General features: G+C 39.7%; 1 protein-coding gene across 3 annotated transcripts in view; it reads left to right on the top strand.

The window, feature by feature from the left end:
• Positions 1 to 24,183, top strand: part of DNM3 (dynamin 3) — a 952,228-nt gene that overhangs the window by 601,178 nt on the left and 326,867 nt on the right. For all 3 annotated transcript variants that reach the window (XM_063939984.1, XM_063939983.1, XM_063939985.1), the window contains exon 15: positions 15,389 to 15,498. In XM_063939984.1, coding sequence (XP_063796054.1) covers positions 15,389 to 15,498 — 110 coding nt within the window. The remainder of the gene's footprint in view (positions 1 to 15,388; positions 15,499 to 24,183) is intronic.

Raw genomic sequence — 24,183 nt, 5'->3', positions numbered from 1 at the left:
TCCTAATAGGCATGAATGCAGGACTGCTGTCTTTTACTCCAATGGGTTTGTTGTCTTTCATCTTTCCCAGGAAGGCGTGTCTAGCATTCCTATACAGTGCTATAATATACTAGTGAGTTATTTTGCAAATACAGTATTAAACAAATACTGACATAATTCCTGATTCTCATTGGCGCTAACACAATTCTTTCTACCAATTTATACTCTTAAAATTGTAAAAATGGAAATACAATGTATGCCAGCAGGCAAGAGCAATGATTTGTTATACATATTATGCAGTCAGATAAAGTTAAAGGATAATTCCACCCAAAACTGATCATTGGTTTTGAGTGGAACATCATGCAGTAAGTACAAGATTATTGGACCAACTGGATCCATATAACACCGGATCCCAGGTAAGTAATCATTTGATGCATGGTTTTACCTGTCATATTCCACCTAAACTGAATTGTAATTTGTGATTTACATAAAGCTATTTTTAATAATTATAGATAAAGTAGTTTCAGTAGGGAATAGACATGTAGAAGTTGATTAGAAGTTCCTACAATGACAATGAAGTACCATTTGGTAGACTCTCAAAAGATTTTTTGTTGTTCTTTGCCTTTCGTATTTTAGATGTTAACAATTTGCTACCAAAAGAAATCCTACAAAGAAATCTTATCCTGTCCGAAATGCAACAAAATGTGAATGGGTAGAGAACATTTTTACAAAAGAGGAACTTTCACTGACACATCATATTGCAACTATAAGACTAGGGGTCTTCATTGTTTATATTCTGCAATCATATTTTAATTACCTAACAAGTGATTAAAGAATGCCTCCCAATTTCCTAGCGATAAATCCATGAATATGATGTTCCTGGATGAAATGTATAAAAGAAGCTCTATCTCACACAGCTGTACATTGTTTTCTCTGAGTTATACTGTGTATAATAGAATATTTTCAATTGTATTCATTTATATGGCATTTCTCTGTAATTTGGGGAAAATAAATACATTTTGCAGTTGATGCATTCCCCTGTCCACAGTATATAGAGTATAGTTTTCTATAGGAAAATGCTTCTGCATTCGGAATGTAAGGTATATGGTTTCTTTTTTTTCTTTTGTTTTTCTATAGAAAGGTATAATTCATCCCAGTTGTTACCTTTTAACTTGTAACAGCTGGCTAGGTGAGATGGTGTTACCATGGTAACAGCACATAATATGTATCAGCAGTGGAATAGCCATCGCAGTATAAAGGTGTGAGCAAGTTTACGAGGCTCGTGATTGGCTCTTTCAGAAATTTAACAACCCCAACCCCCACTAATCCTGGATTGCTGACCTATCCTTGCTTTAAATTTCATATACTTTTGTAGGCTATAAATAGTATTTTGTCAGACATTTCATTGCATTTTTCTCAGTCTTTGTTACCACTTTATCCACTGTATTATAATATGTAATCTCAGTATGAGCATGTGAATAATAAAAGGCTATATTTAATTGGATTTTACCTATTGTCGGTCTGTGAACATATGCCAAACTGCAATTACAATGGTATGCCATTTAGGAAGAGATTAAAGTCTCCTCGATGTGTCGCCGAGATGTTCGACTGCGCATATCACAGTAGAATATGGTACAATAACATCGACAATATTCCTGTGCATTTCTATGAGGTGCAAGTGAAAATTAGCAATTTCACTGGGTGCAAGGTGCCATCGCCCATTACGGAGTATCTTCATAGCCATCGCTTAGAATTGAATCTCCCCTTAGAGTGCAATGAAATAAATTGGTAAAATTTTACGATTAAAAAATCTATTTGTCAAAATATTCCTCTGTAAACATACTTGATATAGGTTAGAGAAGAAGCTCTCATAGGGTCAAATTCAAGTCCACAATTATATACAATGTTAATTACTAGAGATCAGGATATAAAATTGGGTATACACTTTTCAGTGTAAGTACAGTAGATAGATAAATAGTATAGTTCACAAGATTGTTGACACAAACATGAAATAGTCTGTAACAATAATTTTTACAAATTAATATACTAAAGTTTCAAAATACATAGTCTGTAAAAGTCACAATATAATTTATCCCATTATTACACCACCCTCAGTTACAACCAGGCACAGAAAATAACATTCAAATTTTTCCTTCTATTATGTTGCAGATGTTATAATTCCTCATTAGCTATAATGGTCTTTGGGATTAGCTAGTAATATAGATAGGGAGCATCACACCTGAATAGACACAAAATGGAAGATTATAGATGGACAGTCAACTTCAGAGCTACAAGAATCTCAAAATGATTATTATTATTTTTGTTTACTTTTTGAAAATCAGAGGTAAGATGACAAGCTATAGGCAATCTGTAACAGCAATAACGGTTTTGTGAAGGCAAAGCCAGCAATGGGCGTGTTTACACGCATCATCTCAGAATGTCAGCTACATGTTCACCACCCTGTCTGTCCCGGACAAAACGCTAAAGAAGAAAATTGTTGTACAGTACATAGAGAGTTTCCTTTTTTTGTTTTTTTTTTTGTTTCAAACCTTCTTAAGCTGGCAGAGCGTTATATGCTGTAGTACTCTAAAGTGTAAACTATAACATTACTGACGGTTTCCCTGGCGCTGAACGTCTCTGTATATGCTTGGCTAATTAACACAGCTGTGGCAGTATGCCTCTGACAGTCTAATTGTTATTAACATGACCCTGCTAATAACCAAGAAGCCATTAATCTTATATGCCTTGATAAAGGCCAATGAAGGCTAAAATGGTAATAAGTGCTATATATTAGATTTATTTCTTTTTATTTGTGTGTCACTATAACTTGGTCTCCATTTTCAAACAATATGGTTAGGGAGATTTGCAAGCAAACACCAAAATAAGTTGGTCCATATATGGATCATAGATTCCCGGCCATGCCATTTAAATGGTTGATTCATACTCAATACTTTGCCCACTGGGCATTCCCAGCGCTGAGACCTGATCCCTCCTACAGACAAACTACATCAAGTCTCTCATCCACTGTTACATAGCAACTTATATAACTGTTACATCAACAGATTGGCTGCTTTTGAGCTGCTCCTTTCTTCTGCTTCTCTGGATAGTTTCCATCCTTTGCTATATTATTCTGACCAAGGGCATTAACGGCATCAGAGAGCAATTGATATTTTCTGTTCTCAAAAATAATTTATATATTTTCCAACCATAGTCAATTATTTGATAATATAAGTTGGCTTGTGCTTCAGCAGCTTTTGTGAAGTCTATATCTTTTTTTTTTTTTGTAGATTCACTCAGTCATTTATTTATTTTTTGTAGATTCACTCAGTCATTTATTTATTTTTTGTAGATTCACTCAGTCATTTATTTATTTTTTGTAGATTCACTCAGTCATTTATTTTTTTTTAATGTAGATTCACTCAGTCATTTATTTATTTTTTGTAGATTCACTCAGTCATTTATTTATTTTTTGTAGATTCACTCAGTCATTTATTTATTTTTTGTAGATTCACTCAGTCATTTATTTATTTAGATCATCTAAAATATTTGTCATATTCCTAAATATTTGTCATATTCCTACTATTATAAGATACAGAGTGTAGTTTTTTTTGCCATTTTCCAGTATAATTAACAACAAAAAACCCTCCGCCTATTCACTGTATGTTAATATTTGGCTGAAAGCTCAAACTAAATGCAACTGATAAATCACAATTTAGTTTATTTTTTAATGCAGGATGAGAAACAAAGATTCTATTGCACAATCTTTTCATGCAAAATGGAAAAAACTTTCTTTAGGTGACATGTGGTAATAAGCAGCACAGCATATTGACACAGTGGCACCTGAGGTTAAAGCTTGCCTGTCTCATGTGCCTCTCTCAGTTCCTGTTGCTGATGGGAGTATAGTAGTGTGTTAATTACAAACTATCCTATAGAAACATTTCTAACAATTTTGGAAGCTAGTCCTAAATAAATATTTTAATGATACATAGTGTACAGTGTTGCAATGCTAGTATGAAGAATACATACAATGTATGGTATTTGTAGTGTGAAATGAGGTTACAGCGAAACTTGTGAAAATACTATCTGGATAAAGTGGGCTCTTAATGTATGCCACACTTAGTAGGAACAGGCAGCAGAGGCAGAATTAAAATAAACAAGTGAATATAGTAAAACCTTTACGATAAGGCAGTGGGGAAAGGAGAGACGAGAAGCCCAGCCAGTGAAATATTGCATGATCCTATGGTTTGATGTTCTTAGTAAAGTGAAGTAAACACAGCCTTAGTCTGTGTCGTGTCACCAAATGACCCTGTTTGCTACTGTGTTAGGGATAAAACCTTTGGCAGATGTTTGCTTGTGGCAAAAGTAACTAGGACACTTTTTCTTTCTTTTCTTGGCTAGAGAATATCGTTGTATTATATTCTGATCATTTACAGTGTTGTCCCTTTTGGCATCAGAATGCATTTTTGTCACTCTTATAGTTTAGTAGCTAAGCACATCGCTTTCACACTACATTTGCTAAATACACTACAATATCAGATATTTCTTAATAGAATATGTTATCATGATACTGACAATCAAAAATATTTTGTATACAAATATACCATGTTATAAGAATTTTAAAAGTAAATAAATGTATACGGTGCTTTCAAAAATTGACTGTTTTGTCCAAAATAAATTGCATCTTCCCTGCAATCCAAGGGAAATTCCAAATTTCTATATTTTCTTGTGGGTCTGCTACAGTGTTCCAAGGTTATGTCTCTATAGAAGACAAGCCATCCTGTCCTACACACACAGATGGAGAGCAAGGCCTTTTGTGTGCAGCTTTACATGTTTATTATAATATTTTTTTTAAATTGTAACATTGACCTATATCAATGGAAACAAATGTACCACTTTAACGAAACCTCTATTGTGCTTTATGTTCTTTCAAGATACTGAGAAAAGCTATATTTTGTGAACAAAACTCCATTCCAATGCCAAAACATATGGAATTGCTAATTTCATGTGCTCACAGTAAACGTGTGGTAAATTGAGCTATATGTACAGTAGATCTTGGAGCAGTGGTTCTCAAACTCAGTCCTCAGGACCCCACACAGTTCACATTTTCATGGTCGCCCGGCCGGTGCACTGTGTATCACCAACTGTCACATTTTAAAAATCCACAGGTGACCAGGAAAACATGCACTGTGTGGGGTCCTGGGGACAGAGTTTGAGAACCTGTGTTTTAGATACAGTAATTAAATGAAGAATATGTAAATATTATGCAGATAGGTCAATGAAAACAGTTTGCTTATTGGTTGGAGAAAAAATAAGTGTTTTCCAGGACAAATCACCACCACAGTACTCTGGGATGAACTTGAAGCTAGCCTAAGTGACAAAGCCATCTGTTAAATTACTAGCTGTTGTAGAACCTTTGCAATGTTTGTCTTTAACCATATTAAATACAGTGATTTATGTTCTGATAGAAAATCATGTTGTGCTTTGTACTCTGTTTTTTTGTTAGACCCACAGACATAAAGTGCAGACAAACCATTCTCATATTCAGTTAATAAATCCCTGGTATGACACAGCTAAAAGAAAGAGGGGGCTTTCCTGTGTTGCATGCTGGGTATTATAACAGATAAAGCCTGTGCTTACATTATATTAGAGGGTGATGTATTAATTAGATTAGCCACATTCTACAAACCGTATTTGGATTTTGAATTAGGATGAAACTACTGTTGTACGGTTGGTAATTAAATGAGTCCTTTGTGGTGGTTTTTTATGTTTTTATAGTGTTATAAATCCCTGTGATGGAAACATTTTGGAGAAATTAATATTTCCCAGTTTTTGTTGACAAAGCAATCATATCTTAATTACAAACTAAATATATTTCTGAAACAGGAACTGCAGTCAGTGTAATATTATTTTACTGACAACAGTGTTAAATGTGAATTTCAGATGTTTATAATTGTATGTGTCTTTCTTTCCTGGAGGAGGTGCTCTGATGTTCTCTATAGTGCACAAAAGTGCTATAAGGAAACTTTTCCGCCATGTAAACGAGTGAATTGTTTAACAAACTATAAAACAATTTCCATACTTATGAATTAGCAAAACAAATATCCAAATAGTTTCTCATGCAGTGGCTGAAAGCTCAGAGTATAAAGAAATAAGTAATGGAAAACATTGGGTAAATAGCTTGTTTCTTGTGAAGGGACAAATGAAACTCACTTTTAATTAGTCCCATTTCAGGTCTTACAAAACATTGATGGACTGTGGAAAAACAGGAGTTAAACCTGAAAACTTTTTTTCTGTTGTGTATTCCTCAGAGGTTACGTTTCTGTAGGGTTGGTTTGCTCCTTATCGTAAATGCTGTGTAACGTAAAAGTGGAATAAAAGGAGTTAAACCTCAAAACTTTTTTTGCAGTCTAAAGTCTGCCAGGAATATCACATCCAGACATAATGATAAAACAGCACTGACAGGGGTGGGTGTGGGGGACAAAGCTCTTAGCCAGCTGAGGACGTCTGGAAGCAGTAAGGGGCCCTGAGGCATAGCCAGGGGCTCTGAATTAAGCCAAACGTTTGAACAGGAAATGCCAAACCTGGATATCATTATTTCTGAAGAAAAAAAAATGTAAAAGCCGCTTCTTTTTACCCATTAAAAATGTATATACAAACGTTTCCATGGCAATCTTTGTTTATAGATGATGATTAATGGTACTTATGTTGCCAATGGTGGAGAAGGCGTAGCTTAAAGATGCATTTAACCTTTTATAATCCCTGCATTACAACCATCAGTACTAGACAGTTTAATGGGGTAGGTGCATGCAGGAAAATCTAGCATACTATTTTATATATTTAACTGAAATTATTTTCTATTTTTTGTAGTTGGAATATTAGTAAAATACAGTATTGTATTGATGGCATATGGGTGTGCTGTGAGCATGTACTGTAGGTGGAAATGTGAGCTATTCAGAGTTTCACGTACGTAACATAGTAACAAAGTTTCTGTGGTTGAAAAAAGACAATTAGTCCATCGAGTTCAACCTATTTGTGGTCTCGTATGCTGTATTATTATCAGGACAAATTCTAACTTGTGCTAAAGTCGGCCGTTATGTTTATTACTCTATTTTATAACTGTAGTGTGTGATCTATGCACCATAACCCTGTATATCCTTATCCATTAGGAACGTATCCAGCTCATTCTTAAAAATGTTGATCAAGTCCGCCATTACTACTCTCTCAGGCAGGGAATTCGAATCTCGTATTGTTCCTTACTGTGAAAAAAACATTTTGCCTTAGTGTGTGGAACCTCCTCTCTTCTAACCTAAGCGGGTGTCCACGTGTTCTCTGTGTAGATCTTACTAAAAACAGATCCCCCGCTAGCTCCGTGTATTATTCCTTACATATTGATAAATGTTGATCATGTCCACTCTTAATCTCCTCTTTTCCAGTGTAAACATGCCTAGCTTTGCAAGTCTTTCCTGGTATTCCAACGTCTCCATTCCTCTGATTAGTTTAGTTGCTCGCCTCTGAACCTTTTCTGGCTCCAGGATATCCTTCTTGTAGTATGGTGCCCAAAATTGTGTACAGTATTCAAGATGTGGCCTCACTAGGGATTTATATAATGGGAGCATAACACTCTCACCCCTTGAATCAATTCCCCTCTTAATGCATGCTAATACCTTGTTTGACTTATTTGCTGCAATTCTACTTTGGGTACTGCAGCTCAGTTTGCTATCTGTATGAACACCTAAGTCTTTTTCCAGTACAGAATCCCCTAAATTCACCCCATTTAGTGAGTATGTGTAATTTTTGTTCTTGCTACCAAAGTGCATTACCTTGCACTTATCTGTATTGAATCTCATTCTCCATTTTGCTGCCCATGATTCCAGTTTAGCTAAATCGTTCTGGAGAGACTCAGCATCACCCTCCGAATTTATAACCTTCCACAGTTTGATTTCATCTGCAAAAGTTGACACCATGCTCTCTAGACCTACAGCTAGATCGTTAATAAAAATGTTGATCAATAGTGGTCCAAGTACAGACCCTTGTGGCACACCACTTAGTACTTTTGTCCAATTTGAAAAAGTTCCATTCACCGCAATGCGCTGCTCCCTGTTATCCAACCAATTACTAACCCAAGTGCATATTGTGCTCCCTAGCCCCAGTTCTTGTAATTTATAGATAAGTCTCATCTGTGGTTCTGTGTCAAACGCTTTAGCAAAGTCTTACCCTTATCAAGGTTGGCACTAACTGTTTCATTAAAGCTTAGTAAGTTTGTTTGACATGATCTGTCCTTCACAAATCCATGTTGGTTCCTATTAATAACCTTATTGGTTTCAAGGAACTTCTGTATACTATCCCTTAGAATACTTTGCAGTAGTTTCCCCACTATAGACGTAAGACTAACTGGTCTATAGTTGCCCGGTTCAGCTTTTCTCCCCTTTTTGAATATCGGCGCTATCTCCGCTATTTAATTATCCCTGATAAAACAGCACAAGTCGCGGCTAATCACGGATTATGTTTCTTCTGCCTTAGGCAGGAGAAACAAATCCCCAAAAACAGCCCCATTTTCGGCCTCAAACGCCTGCAAGGGAATGTAGTTTGCATCCCATCAGTCAGTATCCCGACACCCACAATACTGGCAGCGGGATCCCAGCAGGTCAAAATGCAGACAATTTTATGTGGTGAGTATGAGGGTTAGGGTTAGGCTGTGGGACGGGAGGGTAAGTCTGTGGGGGTTTGGGGGGGTTAGGCTGCCGAAGGGGATGGTTAGGGCTAGACTGTAGAGGGGGAAAAGGTTCAGTTAGGGTTAGGCTTTTTAGGGTTAGCTGTAGAATAATAATCAAAAGTTGCTGGGATTTAAAAACCAGGTTGGACATTTTCACACAAAGTCCAGCATCTCCGGCTTCTCGCAGGCTATTATATTTAGGTCTGAATTGAGGCGGCGTGTAGGTGGAACTGCAGGATATGCTGATTTTTATGTATGCAGAGATCCATCTTCTTTTGGATGGATCTCTTGCACCTGGTACCCTTATACCTGATGCAATGCACACTGACAGTGATGACAGCTACTTTCACAGGCCTATGGCTAAGCATGCTGGCTAACTTATTTTCATGCAATAGTACCAGTGTAACTGAGGTGATCTAGCGTGCAACTTTGCCTCAGCCCTACAGTCTATTACACCTGTGATTGCAGTGTTGCACATGTAAATAAATAGCATAAGAGCATATTTCAGCCCTCACCTAGTTTAACTTTTAAGATTATTTTTTCTCATAGTTGACAATCACCAAAATAAGGAGACAATGTACCGGTCGTTAAATCAAATGCCATAATCAGTGGTATAACTACTAAGTATGGTCTGCTCCAGCTATAGGTATTCTGTACCTCACATATAACCAGCTCTGCTTCATATTTATGTCAATGGCAGTGCTCCTGGTTTGGGAGTCGCGGGATCATTGCAATCACTGTATGCGTGAAATTATGGACTTGATGCCAGTTCATGTAATTTATGCCAATTTGCTTAGTGCAAACTGTGCCAATTCGCACTGCACTTACAATGAGAACAGATGCATAGAACATGCACAATGATGAGTAGCACACATCTGCCCTCTTTGCTACAGGTGAGGTGGAAAAGGGAGGTCAGGTCGAGTACAATAAGGAATTGTTTATGCAATGCAGTGCAGCTCATGCAGACTGCAGACACATATATACATACACCTGCTGTATATGCATGTTAGGATGTATATATTATGCATCTGCTACTAGAGGGCACTTTGATACCTATGATTTAGCATAAACCAGGCGCATATTATTTATTTATTAATATTTACTACCAGTTATTTATATAGCGCGCACATATTCCGCAGCGCTTTACAGAGAATATTTGGCCATTCACATCAGTCACTTCCCCAGTGGAGCTTACAATCTATATTCCCTACCACATGTACTCACACACACATTCACGTTAGGGTTAATTTTGTTGGGATCCAATTAACCTACCAGTATATTTTTGGATTGTGGGAGGAAAGCGGAGTACCCAGAGGAAACCCACGCAAGTACATGTAGAATATATAAACTCCACACAGTTAGGGATATGGTGGGATCGAACCCATGACCTCAGTGCTGTGAGGCAGTAATGCTAACCATTACACCATCTGTACTGCCAAAGCTGAGTTGAACACACCTCCAGATGTGTACGGTTGTGCACATTTGTAGAAGAACACTATTTTTGTACATTTTCTTTTATATACAGTAATGTATGCTCATTCTGCAAACAACTCTTCATCAGTCTGTATGTCTCTTTTTCTGTGTTTTAGGGGTAAGGTCCTGCGCATGTGCAGTTTCCAGACTATCGCTGATGCAATCCTTACTGACGCAGGGCTCTACTCTTTAGTTGCTTTTCAGATTTTAAAAATCTCTCTATAAAGGCAGCTGACAAACATACAAACAGTAAGAAAGTTTGTATCCGTAATAGACAGTACATATCCATAGAGAATTCAAAAGCACACAACATAAAAAACAGAAACATACAGTATTGCAGATGACATCCAAATTACAATATAAGAGATAATACTAAAAATCCACAGGATAATGGAGCAGAGAATTTGAGCTAACGATATAGATGTCGTCATACTACCTTTTTTTTTGTACCTGAAGCATTAGTCTTAACGGTGGTGGTGGTAGGGGGGGAGAACTACTAGGTAAGAAAGGGAAGCAGCAGGCAGCAGAATCATAACAGCATTGAACACATAAGCATTAAGCAGCACCAAATTACTAAAGTGAGGCTTATTCCAAGCCCAGTAAGGTTCGATTATAGTGAAAGTACCAGGGCTCCATACTTTGTGGAATTTAGGAATGTTCTCATGAAGGAGAGCAGTAATATACTCCATGGAAGCAGTAGACCAAACCCTATTGATTAAAGCAGTAATAGAAGGTGCGTCAGGCCGCCTCCAGTTAGTGACTGTCTCTCAAGAGTTTGGCAGTATTAAATATACTTTATGACCATATACTGTAGCTTGTTGTATGGTGTAGGAGGCTGGGGAAAGGGTTTGTACAGCAAGACATGCAGCAGGTCCATATGAGGTACAGTGTTAAGCATACTGCTAATCAATGATAAACTTGGCTCCAATAAGTAGAGACCAATGGTCATTCCCACCATGGGCCTAATTCTGAGTTGATCGCAGCAGCAAGTTTGTTAGCAGTTGGGCAAAACCATGTGCACTGCAGGAGGGACAAATATAACATGTGCAGAGAGAGTTAGATTTAGGTGTGGTGTGTTCAAACTGAAATCTAAATTGCAGTGTAAAAATAAAGCAGCCAGTATTTACCCTGCACAGAAACAAAATAACCCACCCAAATCTAACTCTCACTGCACATGTTATATCTGCCCCCCCCCCTGCAGTGCACATGGTTTTGCCCAGTTGCTAACAAGCTTGCTGCTGCGATCAACTCAGAATTACCCCCCATATCTGAAAATACAAACCCCTTTTCTCACAATGATGTCAGCAAATGTTCCATGTCAGTGGGTATACAGAATGCAGCTTCTCAGGGACCATATTATTATTACTATTATTATTATTACTACCAGTTAGTTATATAGCGCACACATATTCCCCAGCGCTTTACAGAGAATATTTGCCCATTCACATCAGTCCCTGCCCCAGTTGAGCTTACAATCCATATTCCCTATCACATATACACACAGACACATTCATGTTAGGGTTAATTTTGTTGGGAGCCAATTAACCTACCTGTATATTTTTGGACATTATATCATCTATTATAAAGTTTAAAGAAGTTTTCCTTGAGATTAGTATTAACGGATGTCTTGGCAACCTGCTGGTGGATATCTGATCATTACTTGTCATCTAAACTTATACCTAGAACATTCTCCCATGCCCACTCAATTGGTTCTTTCTCCTCAGAGGATGGAACTACCAACACGGAGTACAAGATTGAAAATGCATCCTTACGACCAGGGTCATAGGTGCAGAGACGATCAAAAGGGGAAGCTCCCTACATGTGTGTGATTTATACCCCTTTTCCACTAGCTAAAAAACACGGGTAAATGCACAGGGGCGCGCATTTACCCATATTTTTTGCAAGTGGAAAAGGGTCCCCCTGCAAAAACACGGATCAAGTGACCCATGAATCCTACCCGGGTAAATACCTCGGTTGGACATGGGAATGATCCGGGTAGGGTTGTAGTGTAAACGGAAGCCGTGTCGATGCGACACGGCTTCCGTTTACACTGTATGAAAGGGCGGCGCTGGGAGATCATGTGATCTCCCAGCGCCGCCCCTGCCGCGTCACTAGCAGCGTCACCAACCCGGCAATATGCCAGGTTGGCGACTGCTGATGGGAAAGGGTGCTGAGCACGGGCCGCAGCCGGGTAGCACCCGTGTCAGGCTCCCGGCTGCGACCCGTGCTCATAGATGGAAAAGGGGTTTTACTGGGGGAAATAATAAACTAGTAATCTGTAAATTTGCAAAGCAATGCATAGCCTGCAGCCCATATATCTTGCATTGTTCCTCAAACGTTCAGGGAGCAAAGTCCCTGAAGATATGAAATGCTCTTTAGATTTTTGCCTATGATTTTAGCTTCATCATAATTGGCATCCTGTTTGAATGCATGGTGTACTATTGTGTAGTGCAGTGACTGTAACTTCTCATAGGTGAGAGCTATCCTGTGATATGCAATAATAGGCCACTTCCGCAAACAATGGTGCTGATTCAGAGATGTACATAAAACCGATGTTTACGCTCATCTCCAATGTTTTTAGATATGCGCAGGAGTCACACTGTATATGTGCAGATCTCAGTGGCAAACGCAGGATTTGCATGGGGGGGTTTCCAGAACTGGGTGGAGCCAATCACGGGGGTGGGGACTGAGGTGACCCAGTATATGCTGGGTCCGTAAAACTAGTGTGTGTGTGTGTGTGTGTGTGTGTGTATATATATATATATATATATACATACACACACACATACATATACACGGGTGGTCTTCAGTATGCCAGCGGTCGGGCTCCCGGCGACCAGCATACCGGCGCGGGGAGCCTGACCGCTGGCATACCGACACTTATTCTCCCTCGTGGGGGTCCACGACCCCCCCTGGAGGGAGAATAGAATAGTGTGGCGCGCGTAGCGTGGCGAGCGCAGCGAGCCCGCAAGGGGCTCATTTTCGCTCGCCACACTGTTGGTAAGCCGGCGGCCGGCCTCCCGGCGCCGGTATGCTGGTCGCCGGGAGGCCCGGCCGCCGGGAGATCGTAGTGAACCCATTTACACATATACATAGCATAATAAACATGCATACATATATATATATATATATATATATATATATACACACACATACAGTACACATATATATACACATATATATACACATGTATATATATATATCGTGTGTGTGTGTGTGTGTGTGTGTTTATATGTATGTATGTATGTATGTATATGATTGTACTATTGTGGTGTGGTCCTGAGGACGGGGTGCTGTCCCCGAAAGTACTCGACCTGAACCTTTAATACACATTTGCTACTTTGCCATTATTGATGACTCCAGAGTGCCTTCTTCCTTGGATTTGCATTTATGTATATACATGTGTATATATGTAGGCACATGGATATATATGTACTATAATTAAAATAAAGTAAACTTTTATTGCACTTGCAAGTGCCACCAGGAAGACAGCAGGCTGCAGAGGACGCTAGACAGTCATTAATAATACTCATGCAGCTAAAAAAAAAAAGAAAAAAATTTTTTTTTTCGTGGAGGGGGGTTTCTGGGTACTCGGAAACCCCCCCTGGGTGCGCCACTGGATCTTGGGCTGCAATGTCGCTCGTTACAGCATGAGTGACGTGGTGATTGCGTTTGGGGACGGCAACAGGACGCATTTTAGTAAATGAGGTCATGTAGCCCCATTTTCTGGGTGGCCCCCAGATGCATGATTTATCTGGACATCCTGAGTAACATGTGGGTTACTCAGATGTCTGATGGCCTCGCAGTTGATCCAGTCATCAGCAAATCACAGAAGCCTGCAGCGGGTGTCTTGATTTATTTAAAAAAAAAAGTTTTATTGAAGCATGAAGTGTCACATACACAAACATTATAGTGAAGAATAGGCCAAATAAAAAGGACACAAATGATTACAAACAATAATGTAATAACATGTATGATACAGTATTATCGTGACAATGAAAATAGCGAACAAATTGGCTCCATCACATAGAGATCCATTACAATAAAAGATAATATGACATTATAGCATCATAAAAGCAGTGGAAAAGAGGGGTCTCGCAATCTTCCACAGCCCACAAAAAATATACCAAAAATTGATGAAGGGCTGCAACAATGACAAATAAAGTCTAGAAAAAAGGCAAAAGAAAACAAAATCACACATTTATAATTGTATCGGAGGGTCATTAGCTACGAGTTGTGAATATAGTTGACAAAAATATCTATAGAGTAGGTCCGGACTTGAAGCCATGAGTTGCAAATCATGGGACATGCCCAAAGACAATGGTGCAGGTCTGCTAACTGAGTTCCACACTTGTAACAGTTTGAGTTTTGGAACTCTCCAATCAGAAATCTTGGATGTGGGGATAGATAGGCCCTATGTAGTATGTTCAGAAACTTTGCAGTATTGGGGCAATAGGGTAAAAGTATTCAGGCTTTGGCATGAAACCAAAGTAGATCAAGACTTTTAGGGGACGTACCTTGTATAAATGCAGTGCTAGAGATACTTTTCATAGAAGAGTGTCTAAAGGATTATCCCAATCGGCTTTTTCATATTTTAGTATAAAGATGTAGCGGCGGTGCTAATTGTGTCCATATCTGTATCAGGTCCAAAGTACACTGCATTAGTTGTTTGTTATATAACTTATGTAGGGAAATTTGTCACAAATTAGTCCCCACTTTCCTGTGGCTTATATAAAAATCATCAGAAAGAGTTAATGGCTGGAAAGAAATAAAGGAATATTTCCAGTTGGCAGTTCTCTATGTTAATGCTAGTAAACTGACATTCTGTAAGAAAAAGAGAAGTCATGTTTCTATTTACATCTTGGACACCTGATCTGTAATGCATTTGTGAGACCGTCCAACTGGCCCTTTAATGAGTTCCTTGGTTTGGGAATAATAATTTAGAACTGCTGCAGGTTTTCCGCAGTCCAATGTGAGTTCATGTTTGCAGTCATGAGAGTTGCATACAATAGATTTATTGATACATAAAGGGCAGAGTTCTCTGAAGCCAGTGGCACTGTGCTTTCTCAGATATACTTGACTAGCTAATATTTCTATACAGTTGCCAAGCTCATTTAGGTTTAATTGAGGTGAAGGAAGTAATGCTATGCAATACTGGCACTGTGTGAGACTTCTACTGTATCCAGGCTTATTGGTTTGTTTTTGCTTCTTCTTTCCGAGTAGGAAAAAGAGAAGAAGTACATGCTACCTTTGGACAATCTGAAAGTACGTGATGTGGAAAAAAGCTTCATGTCCAGCAAACACATCTTTGCGCTGTTCAACACCGAGCAAAGGTACGATAAGCATTAAAGCAAAAAGTAACATATAACATGTATGAAGTGTTCATAGAGAGATACTGTATAACTCCTCATACGTGTGGTTCAGACATATTTATAAAGATTATTTTCCCCACAATAACCATGACAGAGCAAATGTCACCAGTTGTGCAGGGTCACATGATTTGTTGGGTTCTTTTCCTAATTCATTTAGACAATAAGGACTCTACTCATACAAGTCACATTTTTAATTTACATTTTTTTTACAGGTACATTTTTGTAATTTTTTTTTTTTAATGCTTGATGTACTAACAAGGATCCACATTTACACCTTCACCAACAAAGTTTTTATGGTAGTGGTGCAAAACCCCTTTTATTGTTGCATGCAGGTAAAATAGTGTCTGATAACTCAGGCAGCACACAAATAATGGTCAGCTTTATTTCTACACTATGAATCAGAGTTGAGCTAGTACTTCCTCCCCACTCAGTACTTAGTCTGTCTGCACATCCTAATCCCCCCAATATTGCACTTTCTTGTTGGTTTTACTCCAAGCTCTAAATTAGATCCATTGGGGTAAATTTACTAAGGTGGGAGTTTTTAGAACGGGTGTAGTATGAGTGGCTGGCGAGCGGGATCCCGGGGCCAGTATACTGCGCTCGCCATGCTGTGGGAATGGTGGCACACCATGAGCGCCACGCTATTTATTCTTCCTCCAGGGGGGTCGTGGACCCCCAAGAGGGAGAATAGTTGTTGGTACGCCGGGTGTCGGGATTCCGGTGCCGGTATACTGAGCGCCGGGCTCCCAACAGGCGGCATACTGAATGCCACCCTTTAGAACTGGTGATGTTGCTAATAGCAACCAATCAGATTCTACTTAACATTTATCTATGCTTCTAGAAGATAAAATAAAAATATAGAATCTGATTGGCTGCTATGGGCTACATCATCAGTTCTAAAAAAATCTCCCATCTTAGTAAATTTACCTCCTTGTGTCCAGTGTTGGGCATATTATTTTTTTATTTTTTTATTAACAGTTTCTTATGTAGGGCAGCAAATTCCGTTGCGCTTTACAATTGCAGCAACAGTAATAGAACAAAACTGGGTGATAACAGACAGACATAGAGGTAGGAAGGCCCTGCTTGCAAGCTTACAACCTATAGGGAAATAGGCATTGATACACAGGGAAAAGTGCTACCTATTGCATAGTGGTCCTACCAGATTGCAAAGGTTCAAAATGGGTTGTATGATATGGTCACACAGCGATGTTCGCCAAGGGTCAGGAGGGTGTGAAAGTGAAGAAAGACAAAATATGTGAGGTCATGTGTGGATTGTACAGAGGGGATGTAATTAGATAGGGAGGCATTGAAGGTTATGAGAGTTGGTCAGGAATTTGATAAGCTTGTCTGAAGAGGTGAATTTTCAGGCAACGCTTGATGGTTTGGAGACTAGAGTTGAGTCTTATTGTGCATGTGCATGGGAGGGTATTCCACAGAGTGGGTGCAGCCCAGAAAAAGTAAAATAACTTTGAGTGTGAGCAAGTAATGCGTGTGGATGAGACACACAGATCTTGTGCACAGCGGAGAGGTCGAGTAGGGAGATATTTTGAGATGAGTGAAGAGAATTCATGTAACAGCACACCAAATAATTGTATGGTTCCCTCATTTAGTAGGACAAGCTGGAAACGTCTAGTTAAAACAAACTCACAATTTATTGTTTTAATTGTTTTGTGTGCTTATACTGGGTATTTTGATCTAAGTCAACCAAATGCTTTCTAAAATTCTGCTTACTATAGTGACTTACATGTTTAATATGATAACCTCATATCCTTTAAATCCCTATCCAGGGATATAGCTATATCTACAGATGACTAGACTTTATTTAAACAGCGCAATTAGGGTATAAAAGCAATCACAACTATTTCCTTAGAATAAATCATTTTTTTCATGGAAGAATTCAGTCTAATACTCACCATGTGCTCCATTGTTCACTCACTTGTGGAGTGCAGTGACCATTGGACTATGGAAGATGCTAATGCCTGCACTCCAGCTTTCCTGAGCTTCTTATAAATGAGTAAAAGTGGGTCTGTATAAAAGGGAAGAGGGCTATGGAGACCCCAATATACCTCACTTTGGGCCTAATTCAGACCTGATCGTAGATGTGCTAAATTTAGCACATCTACAATCAGTCACACAGACATGCGGGGGGACGCCCCGCACAGGGCTAGTCCCCCCCGCATGTCAGGCCCGACCCCCCCCCCCCCCCCGTACAGTGGCAATGCTTTTGTACTTTAGGAGTAGCTCCCTGCCAGTGCAGATCCTGCGCGCTGGCAGGAGCTACTCGTTGCTGTGAGGGTCGCAGCGACATCATGCAGCCACCGTGGCCAACCCCCCCCAATGGTCCGGGCACGCCTGCGTTGCCCAGTCCACGCCCCCTAAACGGCGGCCAAACGCCGCCGGCCCATCCCCTCCCACCCAGCGACCGCCTCTGCCTGTCAATCCGGCAGAGGCGATCGCAGGGCTGAGACAGCCATCAGCTGTCTGGCATGCGCCAGCACACTGCGGCACCGGCGCATGCGCAGTTCAGATCTGATCGGCTGCTGTCTGAAAAGCACACTAGCGATCAGGTCTGAATTAGGCCCTTTGTGAGAGCTCCGCTTTCTACCCCACATCACAACTTCTCTTGACCGCTTCCTATTCTCTGCTTTAAGCTATTATGGGTATACAAAACGTGTTATAAGGTCATCTCTACCCACAATCAATATGTGTCATTTTGATCCAGCAATAGGCCAGTATTGGTTTCTTTAGCTTCAGATAGGAGACCCTTTACTCCCACATCGATGTCTAAGCTGCAGATAAATGCTACTAGAGATCAATGCTAGGAAAACCATAAAATAGCTTAAATACATGTGTATTGTTGAGAATAAATTCAACCATGAACTTATAGTAAGTCCCAGAAATACAAATATATGCATATAGTAAGTAACAGCATTTTGTGGCTTTTTGTTGTCCTTGAGCCACATAGAAACAGGTGACTTCAATGTAAATGTGCATCCTACATAAACCTCTCCAGGCATCATAATGACGAACCACATGTTTTTCGCTCCTGCTGAATTTTTGTCTTTTTAAAAAAAATGTCCCTGCTATTGAATAGGGCAAATCCCCATTTGCCCTAAAAATAGCGAAAGTCCTGTTTTTTTGGCATTGAATACCCCCTTAAGCATGATAATCGTTAGTAAGATTTCCCAAGTTATAATTGCAAATTAAACATCAAAAAAGTGTACATTACTAAAGTAACATTCTGATGACATACAGTAGTGTTGGGAGTTATTAAATTGTATTAGATGGTAATTAAGAAATAATTAGCAAGGATAAGTGTGATGTGGACAAATCCAAGATTGTGTGAAAATATCAACCATGCATTATAATATAACTTGCATTTATCAATTTATTATAGTGATTTATTTATGTACTATCATTAAAGTGTATATTAATGATAGAATATTGTATTCATTGCTCTCTGTATTGCATATTAGTTACTAAAATACACTTTTAAGCTAACCACATGAGGGGAGATTTATCAGAGCTTCGAAAGATAAACTGGAGAGAGATAAAGTATCAACCTATCAAAGGGTGTAAGTACCATAGGTGCAGGGAGTGCAGCTGCTATGGTACCCAGAGGAGCCCACCTTCCTTGTCACAGTTACATGTTATATATATGTATACATACCACACAAATGGGTGGTACATGGGGGCCCTTACAAACTATTGCATTCGGGTCTATAATATATCTAGCTATGCACCTGTTACTTGCTCATTGTAATGTGGTATAAAATGAAATGGGTGGCATTATCATTTACATAATATGAACCTGGGCACTGTGATGTGGCATAGTATGAAGTGGATGCACTATAGTGTGATATAATATGAACTGGGGGCACTGTATGTCATCATGTGAATTGGGGGTACTGTTTTGCATAATATGTACTGGCAGCCCTACAATGTGACATAATGTGAACTAGGGCACTACTATGGTTCATAGAATAGGCTAGGGCACTACTATGGGGTATTACATTAACCAAGGCACTGTTGTGGTTTAGAAAATGAACTAGGGCACTATTATGGGGTATAAAACTAACAACAACTGCAGAGGTGTCTCTCTAGAAGCATTGGGGCAGGGGCCCCTTGAAAATGTTGCTATGGGGTCCTCAAAGTTCTGGTTATGCCCTTGCAACTAATCAGCTTCTGTCATTTTACAGGCTGTGTGTGGAAAATGACAGTGAGGAGATGATTGTTTGGTACTTTATCTCTCTTCAAGTTTTGATAAATCTACCTCTTGGTCCTGTAGTACAATACTTTCTGCATTATATATAGGTTAGAATGCTCTTTGCATTCTGCAGCGGTCACTAGAATGTTCCCTATATTATATATTACTCAGTTCAATGGACTTTACATTAGACACTGGTCCGATGGGCTGCATTGTGTATGATTACAATGGTTTCAGAGGACGTTGTTCATGTATTTAAGCAGGTTTATAAAATCACACCTACAGTACGCCAGAAAAACCTCACTGAGTTTGCCTGGCAATTAAAAATATATATTTTTATATTATGGATGTAAGCTGTTGTAGAGATTCCCTGGAGAACCCCTTCATTATTCACCCAGACAAGCTATGTGTATATTCACTCGAGTTGTAGATTAAAGTTCATTATAATATTATGTGCCAAGCAAGTAACCACAAAGATACACCTATTCCAATAGTGATTGTGAGTTTCACTCACTAGACTAGACACAACACAACACAACACATACCTTGTGCTAAACACAAGCCTGATTATTTTCTAAACAAATGTTTTCAATTCCATCATATACAGTATCTTGTGCAACTATGTATAACTGTATTTGGCTTATGGAACATACAATTAGTTTTGATTCTTAACATTTGTAGGTAGTTGTTTGAGATTTCATGTCCGTACAATAATTCGGTCTCATTGCATGTGTTAGCTATGTGACACTGAATCATTCTACTTCCTGATTGCATGAGTCATAGTCAAGTGTTCCGATTAGTCACCTGAAAGCACTGAAGATGGTATGTCTGTCCTTATTTATAATGCATTTTAAAGGTTAACATAGCTCAAAACTGCCAATACAATTTTGGTTCAAGTTCCAAGAATTAATTCAGAATATCACTTATTAGGGGTCCAGTGTTTCACCTGATCCAGCAGATTTGTGTGGCATCCAACTAGATGGAGCAGTTTCACACTCCATTGGGGGGTAAAGTTCGCAGATATAGCGCATTGGAAGTGGGCTGTCTTTTGCCTTAATTCTAAATTGGAGTGTAGACATTAAAAATATGCAAAATCCGGTAGTTATTCCACGTTCGCATCATAATATGGTTTGCTCCTAAATGGAGCCTGTAATAGACGTTTCTTGTAGCCAAAAAAGTAGCCATATACCATACTTGCCTATTCTCCTGGAATGTCCAGGAGTTTCCCTAAGTGAATTGCGTCCTCATCATCCTTCATCTGCGACTTAAAGCTGGAAATCACAGCATTATGGGGGTCATTCCGAGTTGATCGCTTACTGCTTTCGTTCGCTGCGCAGCGATCAGGCAAAAAATTGGCACTTCTGCGCATGCGTATGCGGCGCAATATGCACGTGCGTTGTACTATTACAACGAACGATGTAGTTTCACACAAGGTCTAGCGAAGCTTTTCAGTCGCACTGCTGGCCGCAGAGTGATTGACAGAAAGTGGGCGTTTCTGGGTGTCAACTGACTGTTTTCATGGAGTGTTCGGAAAAATGCAGGCTTGCCAGGAAAAATGCAGGTGCGGCTGGGCGAACGCAGGGCGTGTTCATGACGTCAAAACAGGAACTGAATAGTCCGAAGTCATCGCAAGCGCTGAATAGGTCTGGAGCTACTCTGAAACTGCACAAAATTATTTTGTAGCCGCTCTGCGATCCTTTCGTTCGCACTTCTGCTAAGCTAAAATACACTCCCAGTGGGAGGCGGCATAGCGTTTGCACGGCTGAATAAAACTGCTAGCGAGCGATCGGAATGACCCCCCATGTTGTAAGGACAGAGCCACAATGATGTGATTCACAGCACCACGGCTGGCACCTCTCCCACACAGATCTCTTCCTCCACACATTTCCTGGAGCTCATCTTAAAAAAATTGGTAAATATGTATTAAACTTTATTGTTAACTCTGTCATACACAGGTACAGCTTCCAATATATGGTTTATGTCTTCCAGACACATATTTCACAAACCATTTTCAGATGAATGACAATATTGGAATGTTTTGATACCTCCTGGTTGTTCCACGGTTTACATCGCCCACAATTTTTTATTCAGGTTCCATTTCCACAGTCAAAATGCCATAGGCTCTCAATCATGCTATTTAAAATGTAAACAGTTCCAGCCTAGAGTAAGCACAGGGGATCGCTAAAATACTTGGCAGTTACACCGTGGTCACAGAGCCGGAGAATAATTTTCCTTCTATTACTTGCTCCTGCCGTTTACTGTCCTGCTCTGCCCCTGCCCCCTATTCTCGCTTTCAGGGATATTTGCAGTACTCATATGGTTCTCATATACCGTCAGTCTAGGCGTTTCCTGTTTGTTGGTGGATTGCTTTCCCCCAGTCATGTATACAGAATGGAACATTTGCTGCTCTGTGTTCAGGAGGAGGCTAGATTAGTAAGTGTACACCTTTCCAAAGTAGAGAAGTCAGCACAACCCGTTTGTTTCCAGAAATATTCGTTAAACATAACTTAGATACTTATACAAAACCACAATCATATTGCAATGTGATAGCAATTTTAAAGGCTTATGTTGTTGGCAGCATAAGACATACAGTCAACTAAGACAGATCCACACGAATATAAGAGATAATTACATTTGGATACAGGCTATGCAGTATGACACAAAAATAATTTAGCACATTTTTTTTAGATACATAAATCAGCACATGTAAAATTCCATCTCAATGTAATGATGTACAGCAATCTGTGAAAACAATATGAAAATAATCCTACTGGTATCTGTGGAACTGAATGGGATTATTTAGCAGTATGCAATTTATTACGTTGTTGCAGTGTCTTTCAATTTATTGCACTGCGCTAAAAGTGTCACAGTAAGTAAGGCAAGTCAGAGATATGTGCATTCTTTCAACAATGAAAAAGACATAAAACATGAAAAAGTCTGTCCAGTATAAAAAATAAATAAATAAATAAATATTGGAGCACTTCTAATTAATCATTGTATTAATTAGCTAACACATTTTCAGTTAAATAAACTTCTAGCTTTCACTTAAAATGTTGCTTGATTTAGCCTCATTTATGGCTTAAATAAATGATGAAAGTGAGGCAATAGTCTCTACTACGTGTATCAAAAAACACTTTACTACATTGCTATTAGTACACCTAGCAATGCCCTTTCCTGAAGTGCAGTGTGGTAGTGAACAGCAATGCCCTTTCCTGACGTGCAGTGTGGTAGTGAATAGCGATGCCCTTTCCTGAAGTGCAATGAGGGAATGAATAGCGATGCCCTTTCCTGAAGTGCAATGAGGACAACTACCACATACTTTACTAAGAGTGTCCACTCCACCCAACTTCTCCCCACTGATGCCCTTTCCTGAAGTGCAATGTGGTAATGAACAGTGATGCCCTTTCCTGAAGTGCAGTGACGTAATGAATAGCGATGCCCTTTCCTGAAGTGCAGTGTGGTAGTAAACAGTGATTCCCTTTCCTAAAGTGCAGTGTGGTAGTGAACAGTGATGCCCTTTCCTGAAGTGCAGTGTGGTAGTAAACAGTGATGCCCTTTCCTAAAGTGCAGTGTGGAAGTGAACAGCGACACCCTTTCTTAAAGTGCAGTGAGGTAATGAACAGCGATGCCCTCTCCTGAAGTGCAATCTGCTAATGAACAGCGATACCCTTTCCTGAAGTGCAGTGAAGTAATGAATAGTGATGCCCTTTCCTGAAGTACAGTGAGGTAGTGAACAGCAATGCCCTTTCCTGAAATGCAGTGTGGTAGTGAACAGCAATGCCCTTTCCTGAAGTGCAGTGTGGTAGTGAACAGCAATGCCCTTTCCTGAAGTGCAGTGAGGTAGTGAACAGCAATGCCCTTTCCTGAAGTGCAGTGTGGTAGTGAACAGCAATGCCCTTTCCTGAAGTGCAGTGAGGTAGTGAACAACAATGCCCTTTCCTGAAGTGCAGTGTGGTAGTGAACAGCAATGCCCTTTCCTGAAGGGCAGTGTGGTAGTGAACAGCAATGCCCTTTCCTGAAGTGCAGTGAGGTAGTGAACAGCAATGCCCTTTCCTGAAGTGCAGTGTGGTAGTGATGAACAGCAATGCCCTTTCCTGAAGTGCAGTGAGGTAGTGAACAGCAATGCCCTTTCCTGAAGTGCAGTGAGGTAGTGAACAACAATGCCCTTTCCTGAAGTGCAGTGTGGTAGTGAACAGCGACACCCTTTCTTAAAGTGCAGTGAGGTAATGAACAGTGATGCCCTCTCCTGAAGTGCAATCTGCTAATGAACAACGATACCCTTTCCTGAAGTGCAGTGAAGTAATGAATAGTGATGCCCTTTCCTGAAGTACAGTGAGGTAGTGAACAGCAATGCCCTTTCCTGAAGTGCAGTGAGGTAGTGAACAGCAATGCCCTTTCCTGAAGTACAGTGAGGTAGTGAACAGCAATGCCCTTTCCTG

Source organism: Pseudophryne corroboree, chromosome 9 (genome assembly GCF_028390025.1).
Source record: "Pseudophryne corroboree isolate aPseCor3 chromosome 9, aPseCor3.hap2, whole genome shotgun sequence".
In the NCBI taxonomy this organism is placed as follows: Eukaryota; Metazoa; Chordata; class Amphibia; order Anura; family Myobatrachidae; genus Pseudophryne; species Pseudophryne corroboree.
The sequence above is the reverse complement of the archived record's forward strand: the minus strand, read 5'-3'. Positions and strand labels throughout refer to the sequence as shown.